Source organism: Pteronotus mesoamericanus, unplaced genomic scaffold (assembly GCF_021234165.1).
Source record: "Pteronotus mesoamericanus isolate MK-2021 breed Mesoamerican mustached bat unplaced genomic scaffold, CSHL_Meso_final scaffold_54, whole genome shotgun sequence".
Classification (NCBI taxonomy): Eukaryota; Metazoa; Chordata; class Mammalia; order Chiroptera; family Mormoopidae; genus Pteronotus; species Pteronotus mesoamericanus.
The window spans coordinates 77,322,601-77,335,417 of NW_026555321.1; the positions used below are offsets into that span (position 1 = coordinate 77,322,601).

The 12,817-nt window shown below is 33.3% G+C and overlaps 1 protein-coding gene across 1 annotated transcript in view; it reads right to left on the minus strand.

Moving 5' to 3' along the window:
- The window catches only part of PXDNL (peroxidasin like), a 354,687-nt gene that overhangs the window by 297,133 nt on the left and 44,737 nt on the right, over window positions 1-12,817 (minus strand). The window contains 1 exon segment of the mRNA XM_054595292.1: window positions 2,835-2,849. Coding sequence (XP_054451267.1) covers window positions 2,835-2,849 — 15 coding nt within the window.

The following is a 12,817-nucleotide window of genomic DNA, read 5'->3' on the forward strand; positions in this document are numbered from 1 at the left end:
AATGGGAAGAATCAATTTAGGAGACGCCAAGGATTCCTACAGTATCAAAGAATCAAAGTACTATGGTATGAAGGAGGGATAAACATATAATCCAATGAAACAGAATAGCAAGTCCAAAAGTAGACCCACACAAATATATCCAAATGATTTTTTTACTTTAGAATATTGAAATAAAAAAATTGTGATAACACCAAATTTTGGTGAAGATATGAGTGAACTGGATCACTCATATGTTGCTGGTGAGAATATAAAATGTTACAGTGTGGAAAAGAATGTGGTGATTTTTTTATAGAATTAAACATGTACTTACCAAATGACCCAACATTTGCTCTATTTGAAAATTATACTAGAGAATTTAAAATTTATGCCCACAAAAATACCTTTTCTGTGGGCATAAGTACAGAGCTTCTTTATTCATACCCAAAATATCTCCAAACTTGAAACAACCAAATGTCTTTCAGGGATGAATTGATTGAATTACTCAACATGCTATCACTTCTCCCCAAATTCACATATAGATTTAATGTAATCCATATGAAAATTAAATAAGATTCTTTTTGGAGACATAAACATGTTTATGTCTACAATCTGTGGTATATGCATACCATGGAATACTGCTCAGCAATAAATAAGAATAAGATAGTGATATACATCACAACTTGGCTAGATCTCAAGGGAATTATGCTGAATGCAAAAACTAAGTTAAAATGTTTCATACTGCAGGATTCTTTCTATAGATCATTATTAAGATAACATTCTTAAAGATATGTATAACAAATTTATCTTTGCCAGTGGTGTTGGTCTGACAGTGAGCCACCACAATTTTTCTAGCAAAGGAGGTGGGCAATGAAGTAGGTAAGTGAGGGTCTTCCTGGCCACCACAATACAGTTGGAGGGACCCTTTACTCTATTTGAGGAGACACTGCAGTGACTTCAGGGAAAGAAAAGAGAAGTAGGCAGAGTTCAAAGAAACCATCTCCTGTTGTCTTCCTCAGGAGGCAAGAGGGCTGCCCACATACCTCTGGGCACTCCCAAATTGATCATCCCCCTACCAGGCCATTGACAAACCCAAAATGCCAAGTGCCAAGTATACCCCACCACCATCATTTCTTTTTTCCTATGTGACACTCTCAGCCCTAGCAGCTACAACTCACCTTCCCAAAGAAAAAACAAAAACTTGTGCTATATCACCACCTCCAGGAAAATAAAAGTAAGGCTCCCAACTGCCAATCTGTTAAACTGAATTAAATATAGGTAGGCAGTCCTCAATTTACAATGGTTCAACTTAAGATTTTTTTAGTTTTATAATTATGTAAAAATGATATTCATTCAATAGAAACTGTACTTTGAATCATGAATTTTGATCTTTTCTTGGGCTAGCAATGTGGAGTTCAGTACTCTTTCATGATGTTGGGCATTTTAAAACAGGCTTTGTGTTAGATGATTTTTTCCCAATTATAGGAAATGTAAGTGTTCTGAACATGTTTTATGTAGCCCAGGATAAGCTATAATGTTCAATAGGTTAAGTGTTTTAAATGATTATCAACTTAGGATATTTTAACTTATGATGGGTTTATTGAAACACAACCCAATCACAAGTCAAGGATCACCTATAACCTTGCCTAAATAAGAAAGGTATTTACTATTTCAAATGCAAGAGCAGAGAATTTTTTTTCATCAAACACCATGTGAAATTGTATTAAGTTTTCACAAAAGTAAATGACAACTATTCAGCAACCAAACCCAAAGATGTGGAATTTACTATCTAAATGATAAAGTATTTAAATTAGTTGTTATGATGAAATTTGATGAGCTACAAGAAAACTCAGAAGGGCAATACAATGATGTTAGGACTAAAATTAATGAAGAGAAGGTATGTTTTACCAAAATGAGGCAATGAATCTTCTGAAAATACAGATCATATAGAAGAGAGAATTAGCAAGCTTGAGGACAGAAATATAGAAATAATTGAAGTGGAAGAGGAAAGAGAACTAGAATTTTTTAAAAGTGGAGAAAACCTATAAGAATTATCTGACTTCATTAAAAGAGCCAACATAAAAATAATGGGTATCTCAGAAGGAGAAGAGAGGGAGAGGGGAGAATAGAGCATATCTAAAGAAATAATAGCTGAGAATTTCCCAAACCTGGGAAAGAAACTGGATATACAAGTCCATGAAACTAATAGAACACTTTATTAACAAAAAAAAGACTTCTCCAATTTACATTATATTAAAACTGTCTAAAGTCAATAATAGAGAATTTTAAGTGCAGCCAGGGGATGGGAGTAAGACAGTAACCTGCATACGTGACCCCACTAGGCTACTAGCAGATTTCACAGCAGAAACTCTACAAGCCAGGAGAAAAAAGAATAACATATCAAAAAATGTCATCCAAAAATACCCTATCTGGCAAAAATTATCTTTTAGATATGAAAGCTAAATTAAGGCATTCCCAGACAAACAGAGCTGAGTTCATTCACTGCCACCAGACCTGCTTTACAACCAAAGTTGAAAACAACTCATCAATTTGAAACAAAAGACAGAAGTACACAAAACTCTAATTAAGGTGATCAGAAGCAGTCAGAATTAGAACAGTATAACTCTTTTGAATAGTATATTAGACTCAACTATATTATAAAGGTCAAAGTAAAAGCACTAAAATAACTATAGCTATTACAACTTGGTAATAAAGAGTTGCCAAGGGGAAGAAAAGGGAAAGAGTAAAATAATGAAACATTTATAGGTAAGTGAAGATAAATTACTATCGGCAAAGAAAAGGACAATTTTATCTATGATATATTTTATGTAAACCTCATGGTAACCATAAAGCAAAACTCTAAGACATAAAACCTAAGAAAAAATGGAAACTGAGCAAATCACCATGGAACACAACCAACTTACAAAGGTAAACAGAAACAGAAAAAAAAATAAACAATGGAGAAATAAAATAACCAGAAGGAAAAAGGTAAAATGTCAGTATTAAATACTTACATATCAATGATCATCCTAAATATAAATACATTAAACTCACCAATCAAAATACCCACAGTGGGAGGATGGATAAAAAAACAAGATCCAACAATATACTGCCTGCAGCAGATCCATTTAGGTTCAAAGTAAAAGAGTAGAAGGTGATACTTCAAGTAAACAGTAAAGAAAGAGGGCTCAGCTTTACTTACATCAGACTAAAAGACATCAAGTCAAAGAGTACAAAAGACAAAAAAAATCATCATGTAATGACGGAAGTGTCAATACATCAGGAAGATACAACAATCAGAAATATATATTCTCCCAACAGCTGAGCATCAAAATAGATTAATATATATATATATACACACACACAAATGTATTGATACAAATTAAATATTATTATACAAGTCTTAAGGGAGAAATAGATAACAGTGTAATAATTGTAGGGAAATTCAGTATCTCAGTATCACCAATGAATAGATAATTCAGAAAGAAATTCAGAAAGGAAGCATTGAGATTGAACTATACTTTAGAACAAATGAACTTAATATATACACACAACATTCCATTCAGCAGCAGCAGAATACACATTCTTCTCAAGTGCACACAGTAAATTCTTCAGGTTAGATCATACAATAGGACACAAAACAAACCTTAGCAAATTTCAGGAGACTGAAATCATACTATCTTCTCTGACCATAATGATATAAAGCTAGAAATCAACAACAATAGGAAAGTGAGATTACCTGCAAATATATGGAAACTAAACAACACACTTCTTAATAACCACTGGATCAAAAAAAAAATCAAAAGAAAATTTAAAATTTCAAAACCAATGAAAATGAAATCACACACACATCAAATATTATGAAACACACCAAAAGAATTTCTGAGAGAAAAGATTATAGCAATAAATGTATATATCAAGAAATTAGAATGATCTCAAATAAACAACTTAACACTTCAAGGAACTAGAAAAAAGAAGAAAAAATTAAGTCCCAAGTTACCAGAAAGGAGGAAATGATAAGTTTCAGGGAGAAAAATCAATGAACTAAAGAAAAGAAAAACAATAGAAAGAATCAATGAACTTAGCAGCTGGTTCTTTGAAAAAATAAACAAAATTGACAAACCTTTAGCTAGACTAAGGGAAAAAAAAAGAAAACTCAAATAAATAAAATGAGAAATGAAAGTGGAGACATCAAAGCTGATACAATGGAAATAAATAGGGTTATAAGAAACTACTATGAGCAATTATATGCCAACAAATTACATAACCAAGAAGAAATGGCTATGTTTCTAAAAACATACAACCTAACAAGACTGAATCAGGAAGAAATAAAAATATGAACAGACCAGTAATGAGTAAAGAGGTTGAATTAGTACTCAAAAAACTCCCAACACAGAAAAATCCAGGAACAGATGACTTCACTGGTCCTACCAGTGAATTCTACCAAATATTTAAAGAAGAATTAACACCAGTCCTCAAATTCTTTCAAAATATTGAAGAGGAAAGAACACTTCCAAACTCATTCTACAAGGCCAGCATTACTTTGACACCTAAACCAGAGGAGGATCCCACAAGAAAAGAAACTATAGAGCAATACTCATGATGGATATAAATGAAAAACTCTCATCAAAATATTAGAAACCAAATTCAAGGATACATTAAAATAATTACACTGTGACCAAGTGGGATATACCCTAGGTTTCAAGGATAGTTCAACATACACAAATCAATAAATGTAATACATCACATCAATAAAATCAAATATAAAATCACATAATCATTTTAATAGACACAGAAAAAGCATTTGACAAAATACAACATTGTTTCATGATAAAAACCCTTAACAAACTGCATACAGTAGGAACATACCTCAACATAATAAAGGCCATATACAACAAACCCATAGCTAACAAACATTATACTCAATGGAGAGAAATGAAAAGTGTTTCCTCTAAGATCAGAAACAAGGAATAGATGATCCCACTCACCACTCCTATTCAATATAGTACTAGAAGTCCTAACTAAAGCAATTTGGCAAAATAAAGCAATAAAAGGCACCCAAATCAGAAAAGATATAAAATTGTTGTTATTTACTGATGATATAATCCTATATTTAGAAAATCCCAAAGAATCAGTCAAAAAACTGTTCAAATTAATCAACCATTTCAGTAAAGTATCAGAAATCAAAATCAATATACAGAAATCAATTACATTCCTGTATACCAATGATGAAGCATCTGAAAAAATATATAGAAAACCATTTTATTCACAATAGTATCAAAAACAATAAAACACATAGGAAATCATTTAACCTGGGAAGTGAAACATCTGTACAATGAAGACTATAATACTTTGCTAAAAGGAATTGAAGAAGACAACAAATGGAAAGATATCTCACATTCATGACTCATAAGAATTAATGTAATTGAAATGGTCATACTTCCCAAAGACATCTACAGAGTCAACTCAATCCCCATCAAAATACCAAAAGCATTCTTCAAAGAAATAGTGAAAAAAAAATCTTAAAATTTATGTGGGACCACAGAAGATCCTGAATAGACAAAGCAATCCTGCAAAAAATTAACAAAGACAGAGATATCACTCTTTCAAGTTTCAATCTATACTACAAAGCTATAGTAATAAAAATAGTATGGTACTGTCACAAAAATAGACGTATCAATTAATGGAACAAAATAGAGACCTCAGAATCTAACCCTGGTATATATGGTCAACTAATACTTGACAAGAAATCCAAGAATACCCAATGAGGCAAGGATAGTCTGTTCAATAAAAACTCCTAGAAGAAAACATGGGGAAGAAGTTCATCAATATTTAGTAATAATTTTAGGGACATGATGTAATAGCACAAAAAAAAGGAAAAAATCAACAAATGGGACTACATCAAACTCAAAAATTTCTGCACAGCAATAGAAACTTTAACAAAATTAAAAGACACTCTATGGAATTGGAGAGAATTTTTGCAAACTATATACTGGATAAAGAATTAATATAAAAAAACATATATAAATAAATCAATCAAATCAATAACAAAAAAATATAAATTTTAAATGGTCAGAAAAACTAGACATTTTTCCAAAGAGGACATCAAAATGGCCCAGACACATGAAAAGATGCTCAGCATCACTAATCATTATGGAAATGCAAATCAAAATCACAAGAGATATTACGCCACACCTGTTAGAATGGCTAATATCAAGAACATAAGAGACAACAGGTTCTGGCAGAGATATGGTGAAAAGGGAACATTTATACATTGTTGGTGGGATTAAATTGGTCCTACCACTATGGAAAACAATTGAAGCTTTCTTTAAAAATTAAAAATGGATCTATCATACAATCCAGTAATTTCACACCTGGGTGGAAAAGAAATAAAAACAATTTTGAGGAGATAATATGCACTCCCATGTTTATCGCAGTATTAATCACAATAGCCAAGATAAAGAAACAATTCAAATGCCCATCTTGGGATGAATGAAAGAAAGATGTGGTACATATATTCAGTGAAATATTACTCATCCATCCATCCTCTTATTTGCAACAACATGCGTGGACTTTGAGCATATTATCCTGAGACTAGTCAGAAAGATAAGTGCTTTATGATATCATTTACATGTGGAATACAAAAAAGTTAAGGGCAAAAAAAAAATACAGTAAAATGGGTGGTTACCAAGGGATAGGGTAGGGGGATAAAAATGATGGTATTCAAGGGTACAAACTTATAATGAGTTGTAAATAAGCCATAGAAAACTAATGGACAACATAATGAATATAGACTCTATTACTGTGCTATAATTATGTAATGTGATAAATACTGCTACATTTGGCAATCACATTAAGATATATAAATATATCAGAGTAACACATTACATACCTTAAACTTACACAACTTTACACATCAAGTATATTCAATTGTAAGTTTTAAAGAAAGCCAAATGTAGAACCATGGAGACGACTTCCATTTTTGATATCTTAGTTTTGTTGTTCGCTTGTTTTTGTTTGTTTTTCTTGGTCAGTTAGGAGTATGCCTAGAATAAATGCCAAGACCTTTATTTTCCCAACATGTTGCAAAGAAAAAAAGCAGAAAAAAATGACATTTGCTGATCTAATACTACTAATTTTTAAATGATATTTATAACATAACATTGTTAGAAAATCCACTTATTTCTTATTTTTGTCTTCTATTGCATACTTGGAGAAAATATCAAATACCTGCAAAATAATCAATATAAAACCAGCACTAGCCATGGCTGGTGTGACTCAGTGGATTGAGTGCTGGCCTGTAAACCAAAGGGTTGCTGGTTCAGTTCCCAGTCAGGACACATGCCTGTGTTGCAGACCAAGTCCCCAGGAGGGGGAGTGTGAGAGGCAACCACACATTGATGTTTTTCTTCCTCTCTTTCTCCCTCTCTTACCCTCTCTCTAAAGATAAAAATAATTTTAAAAATTGTTTAAAATAAAAACAAAAATAAGACTGGCACTAAACAACAGTCTAATATTACAGAATGGAATTTTAAGGGTCTTCCATTAGGTAATTCAACACTATGTCAGTATGAACCCTCCAGCTTTCAAAAAACCTCAAACACTATTCAAAGCAAAATAATACAAAACAACTGCATAGGAAAAAAGAAAGTCAACCTAACAAAGAACAACAACAAAGAAAACCTGATTCTGTTGGTCCAGCCCCTGTTTTTAAACTTGTGGCTTCCAGAACTGTAAGAGAACAAATTTATGTTGTTTTAAGCCATGAAGTTTGTGGGAGTTGGTTACAATAATGATAGAAAACTAATAAAATTAATATTAATAAATATAAATAGCTTACTATATGCCAAGCATTGTCTTAACTGCTTTACATATATATTATATATTAATTCCTCAAAACAACCCAATGACATGGCTAAACCTTGAAGACATTATGTCAAGTGAAATAATCCAGTCACAAAATGTCAAACACTATATAATTCTAATTATATGAGGTATGAAGAATAGTCGAATTCACAGGGACATAAAGTAGAAAGGTGGTTGCCAGGGTCTAGGAGAAGAGAATGGAATATTAGTGTTTAATGTGTATAAATGTTCACTTTGGTAGAAAGAAAACCCTCTGGAGATGGATGGTGGTGAGGGTTGCACTACAGTGTGACTGCACTTAATGTCACAGAACTGTATACTTAAAAAAATGGTTAAAATAGTAAATTTGGGTTATGTGTAGTTATACAATTTTTTTTTAAACCTATCATATAATGCAATACTTGAAGGCCTAGAAAACAAGGCACGGTAGCTGTAAGAAACCAGGTGTGAAGTGAGGAGACAGCTCCGGTGTCCACCCAGCCACTCACTGGTCACCCTAATCATGTAGCCCTTTGGACTTCAGATTCTGCACCAGGAAAATGAGAGAGCTGGACTAAAGCTAATAGATTCCCATAATAAACTTATTCATCCAGCAGGGAATAAACTCCTTCTGGAAAAACAAATTCTTTTTTAAAAAAATATTGTGATTTTTATTACTATTACTTATTAAACATATGTTTCTAAATAAAATAATTCAATCCAACGAACTGAATGTCTCTTTGTAAATAAAAGATGGCAAGTAATGGAAACAAAGATTGATTACCATCATATTTCATAATCAAATTCTTTTAATATCTCTTTGGAAATGTACATTTATAGTAATAGCATAGACTTACTACACTTCTTTTAATGTAAATTTGCCTAGCAGTATTTATTTATTTACATAAATCCTCATCTGAGAATTTATTTTTACATATATCAGAGAGAGAAAGGGAGAAAGATAGAAACGTCAATGGGAGAAACATTGATCAGTTGCCTCCCTTACCCACCCCAACCAATGATCGAACCCACAACCTTACATATGTGCCCTGACTGGGGATGAAACATACTACCTTCTGCTCTATTGGGAGGATGCTCCAACCAACTGAGCCACCAGGCCAGGGCTGCCTAGTATTATTACATAAGACTCCTCTACAGTAAAGCCCAGATTCGGGGGCCAGGCTCAATTGGTCAAACTTTCTATTCTGCCCCTTGCATTTGTGTTTCTTTGGACCCATTACTGTTTTCTTATTTATAGAAGGGGGCCAATAGTAGAATTTTTCTCATAATTTTATTACAAAAATTAATGAGTTAATATATATGTACTTTAATAAGTGTCTAGCACATAAAATCCACTGTAAATTTTTGCTATTATATCATTATGATTATTCCCAAACTAAACATAGAAACCTAGTACCAAGATAATTTTCTTCTTTTCTCTCTCTTTTTTTTATTGTTGTTGAACTACAGTTGTCTCCATTTTCTCCCCACCACTCTCCCTGCCAACACCCACCTCTCACACTCAATCCTAACCCCCATTGGCTTTGTCCAGGGGTTCTTTATACATGGTCCTTGATGACCATTCCCCTTCTTTTCTGAATTACCCATCTCCCTCTCCCCTCTGGTTACTGTCAACTTGTTCTTTATTTCCATATCTCTGGTTATATCATGCTTGCTTTTTTGTTTTGTTGATTAGGTTCCACTTATAGGTGAGATCATATGGTATTTGTCTTTCACCTCCTGCCTTATTTCACTTAGTATAATACTCTCCAGTTCCACCCATGCTGTCCTAAAGAGTAGGAGTTTCTTCTTTCTTCCTGCTGCATAGTACTCCATTGTGTAAATGTACCACAGTTTTCCGTTCATTCTTTTACTGATGGGCACTAGGATGTTTCCAGTACTTGGCTACTGTAAATTGTACTGCTATGAACATTAGAGTGCATAGGTTCTGTTGAATTGGTGTTTCAGTATTCTTAGCGTATAATCCCAGCAATAGGATTGCTGGGTCAAAAGGCAGTTACATTTTTAGTTTTCTGAAGAAATTCCATACTGTTTTCCACAGTGGCTGCACCAGTCTGCACTCCCACCAACAGTGGACTAGGGTTCCCTTTTCTCCGCAACCTCCCCAGCACTTGTTTGTTGATTTGGTTATGAAGGCCATTCTGACCCGTGTGAAGTGGTATCTCATTGTGGTTTTAATTTGCATCTCTCTGATGCCTAGTGATGCTGAACATCCTTTCATCTGTCTCTGGTCCCTGTGTATGTCCTCCTTAGAGAAGTATCTGTTCAGGTCCTTTGCCCATTTTTTTAATTGGATTGTTTGTCTTCCTGGAATGGAGTCATGTGAGTTCTTTATAAATTTTGGAGCTCAAACCCTCATCCAAGCTATCATTGGCAAATATATTTTCCCATACGGTTGAGTTCCTTTTCATTTTGCTGATGTTTTCTTTAGCTGTGCAGAAGCTTGCCAATGTCGCTGATGAACATAGATGCTAAAATCTTCAACAAAACACTGGCAAACCACATCCAGCAACATACTAAAAAGATCATACACCTTGATCAAGTGGGATTCATCCCAGGATCCAAGGATGGTACAATATTCGCAAATAAAGTAATGTAATACAGCACATAAACAAAAGAAAAGACAAAAATCACATGATCATATCAATAGAGGTGGAAAAAGCAATTGATAAGGTATAGCACCCTTTTATGATGAAAACACTCAGCAAAGTGGGAATAGAGCAAGTATACCTCAACATAATAAAGGCCCTGTACAAGAAACCTACAGTGAACATCATACTCAACAGGCAAAAACTGGAAGTTTTCCAGCTAAGATAAGGAACAAGACAAGAATGTCTGCTTTCACCACTTCGATTCAACATAGTATTGAAATCTTATCCACAATTATCAGACAAAGAAAAGACACAAAAGGCATCCAAATTGGAAAGGAGGAAGTAAAACTGTCATTGTTTGCAGATGACATAATAGTGTACACAGAAAACCATATAGAGCCCTGGCTGGTGTGGCTCAGTGGAGCGAGTGCTGGCCTGTGACCCAAGGTGTTGCTGGTTCGATTCCCAGACAGGGTACATGCCTGGGTTGTGGGCAAGGTCCCTAACTGACATACAAGACATACAAGACACACAAGAGGCAACCACACATTAATGTTTCTCTCCCTCTTTCTCCCCCGCTTCCCCGCTTTCTAAAAATAAATAAATAAAATATTTTTTTAAAGAAAAGGAAACCATATAAATGCCACCAAAAAACTACTTGACCTAATAAGTGAATTTGGCAAAACAGTAGGATAAAAAGTCAACATTCAGAAATTAAAGGCATTTTTGTACACCAACAATGAAATATCAGAATCAGAAATCAGGGGGCGAAAATCCCATTTGCTAAAATACCTAGGAATTAACCTAACAAAGGAAGTAAAAGACCTGTAACTCAGAAAACTACACAACACTGAAGAAAGAAATTAAGGAAGATACACACAAAAAAAGGTAGCATATACCATGTGCATGGACTGGAAGAATTAACATCATCAAAATGTCCATACTACCCAGATCAAATATAGATTCAATGCAATCTCTATCAAAATATCAATGACATATTCCACAGAGATAGGATGAATATTTCAAAAATTTATATGGAACCATAAATGACCCCAAATAGCCACAGCAATTTTGAGAAAGAAGAACAAAGTAGGAAAGATCACAATACCTTATATCAAACTATATTACAAGGCCACTGTAATCAAAACAGTCTGCTACTGGCATAAGAACAGACACATACATCAATGGAACAGAATAGAGACCCCAGAATAAACTCATGTTTCTATGGTCAATTGATATTTGACAAAGGGGGCAGGAGCATAAAATGGAGTAAAAATAGCTTCCTCAACAAGTGATGTTGGGAGAGCTGGACAGCTACATGAAAAAAGAAAATGAAATTCAACCACCAACTTATACCATTCACAACAATAAACTCAAAATAGATAAAAGGCTTAAATATAAGTTGCATCACCATAAAAGACCTAGAGTAGAACAAAGGCAGGAAACTCTCAGATATTCCACGCATCAATATTTTCACCAATATGTTCCCTAGAGCAAGGAACATAGAGGAAAGAATAAACAAATGGGACTTCACCTATTACCAAGATAATTTCAAGGCAAGTTAATGCTGTAGATACACTCCACTGACATATTAGTTATTATCCATATATTTATTAACACTGTTTTCTAAGTTAAAAGATAAAACATAAATACCTAAAAATGATAAAACAAAAATACTTATTAAAATATCCAAAAATCTATCAATCTTCATGATTAAAGAAATAAAAATTAAAACAACCAGATATCTAATAAGAGAAACTTCAAGGTAACACAATTTTAACATTTTTATTATATTAGCATAGAGAAACATAAGGAAATGGAGAAATGAACATTTTAATACATATTTAAGAATAAAACATTTTTATAATAAATAACAAAATTTAAAATGCCTTACCCTTTTATTTAAGAATTCCATTTCTATGAATTTACCCTAAGTAAACAATGATTGAATGACAGCAAAGTTATGATTACAAAGACTTTTATTTCAGTACAACTTATATTACAGACACTTTTGCAAATACATTAATGTCCACAAAGAAAGTGTGTGTGTGTGTGTGTGTGTGAGATATATGGTATATCAACCCAAAGGAATACCTTTTAGCAACTAAGAATAATAAACTAAATCCATATGTATTAACAGAAACTTCCCCATGCAACATTGCTTAGTGTAAAACCTGAGATACATAACTCTGATCCACTTATATATTGCATGTTACATTTGAGGATTCTCCATTTCTTAGGGTAGAAAGTAGCTTTAGGGCCCTACTTCCTGTCCCAGCTGCTGTTTTCAACTATCCTGTTGGCTTTTCAATATCCCTGCTGGTCAAAATTCCTAATTTTCAGATCATTTTTTTAATTATAAAACTGAGCTTACTTCAGTTTTA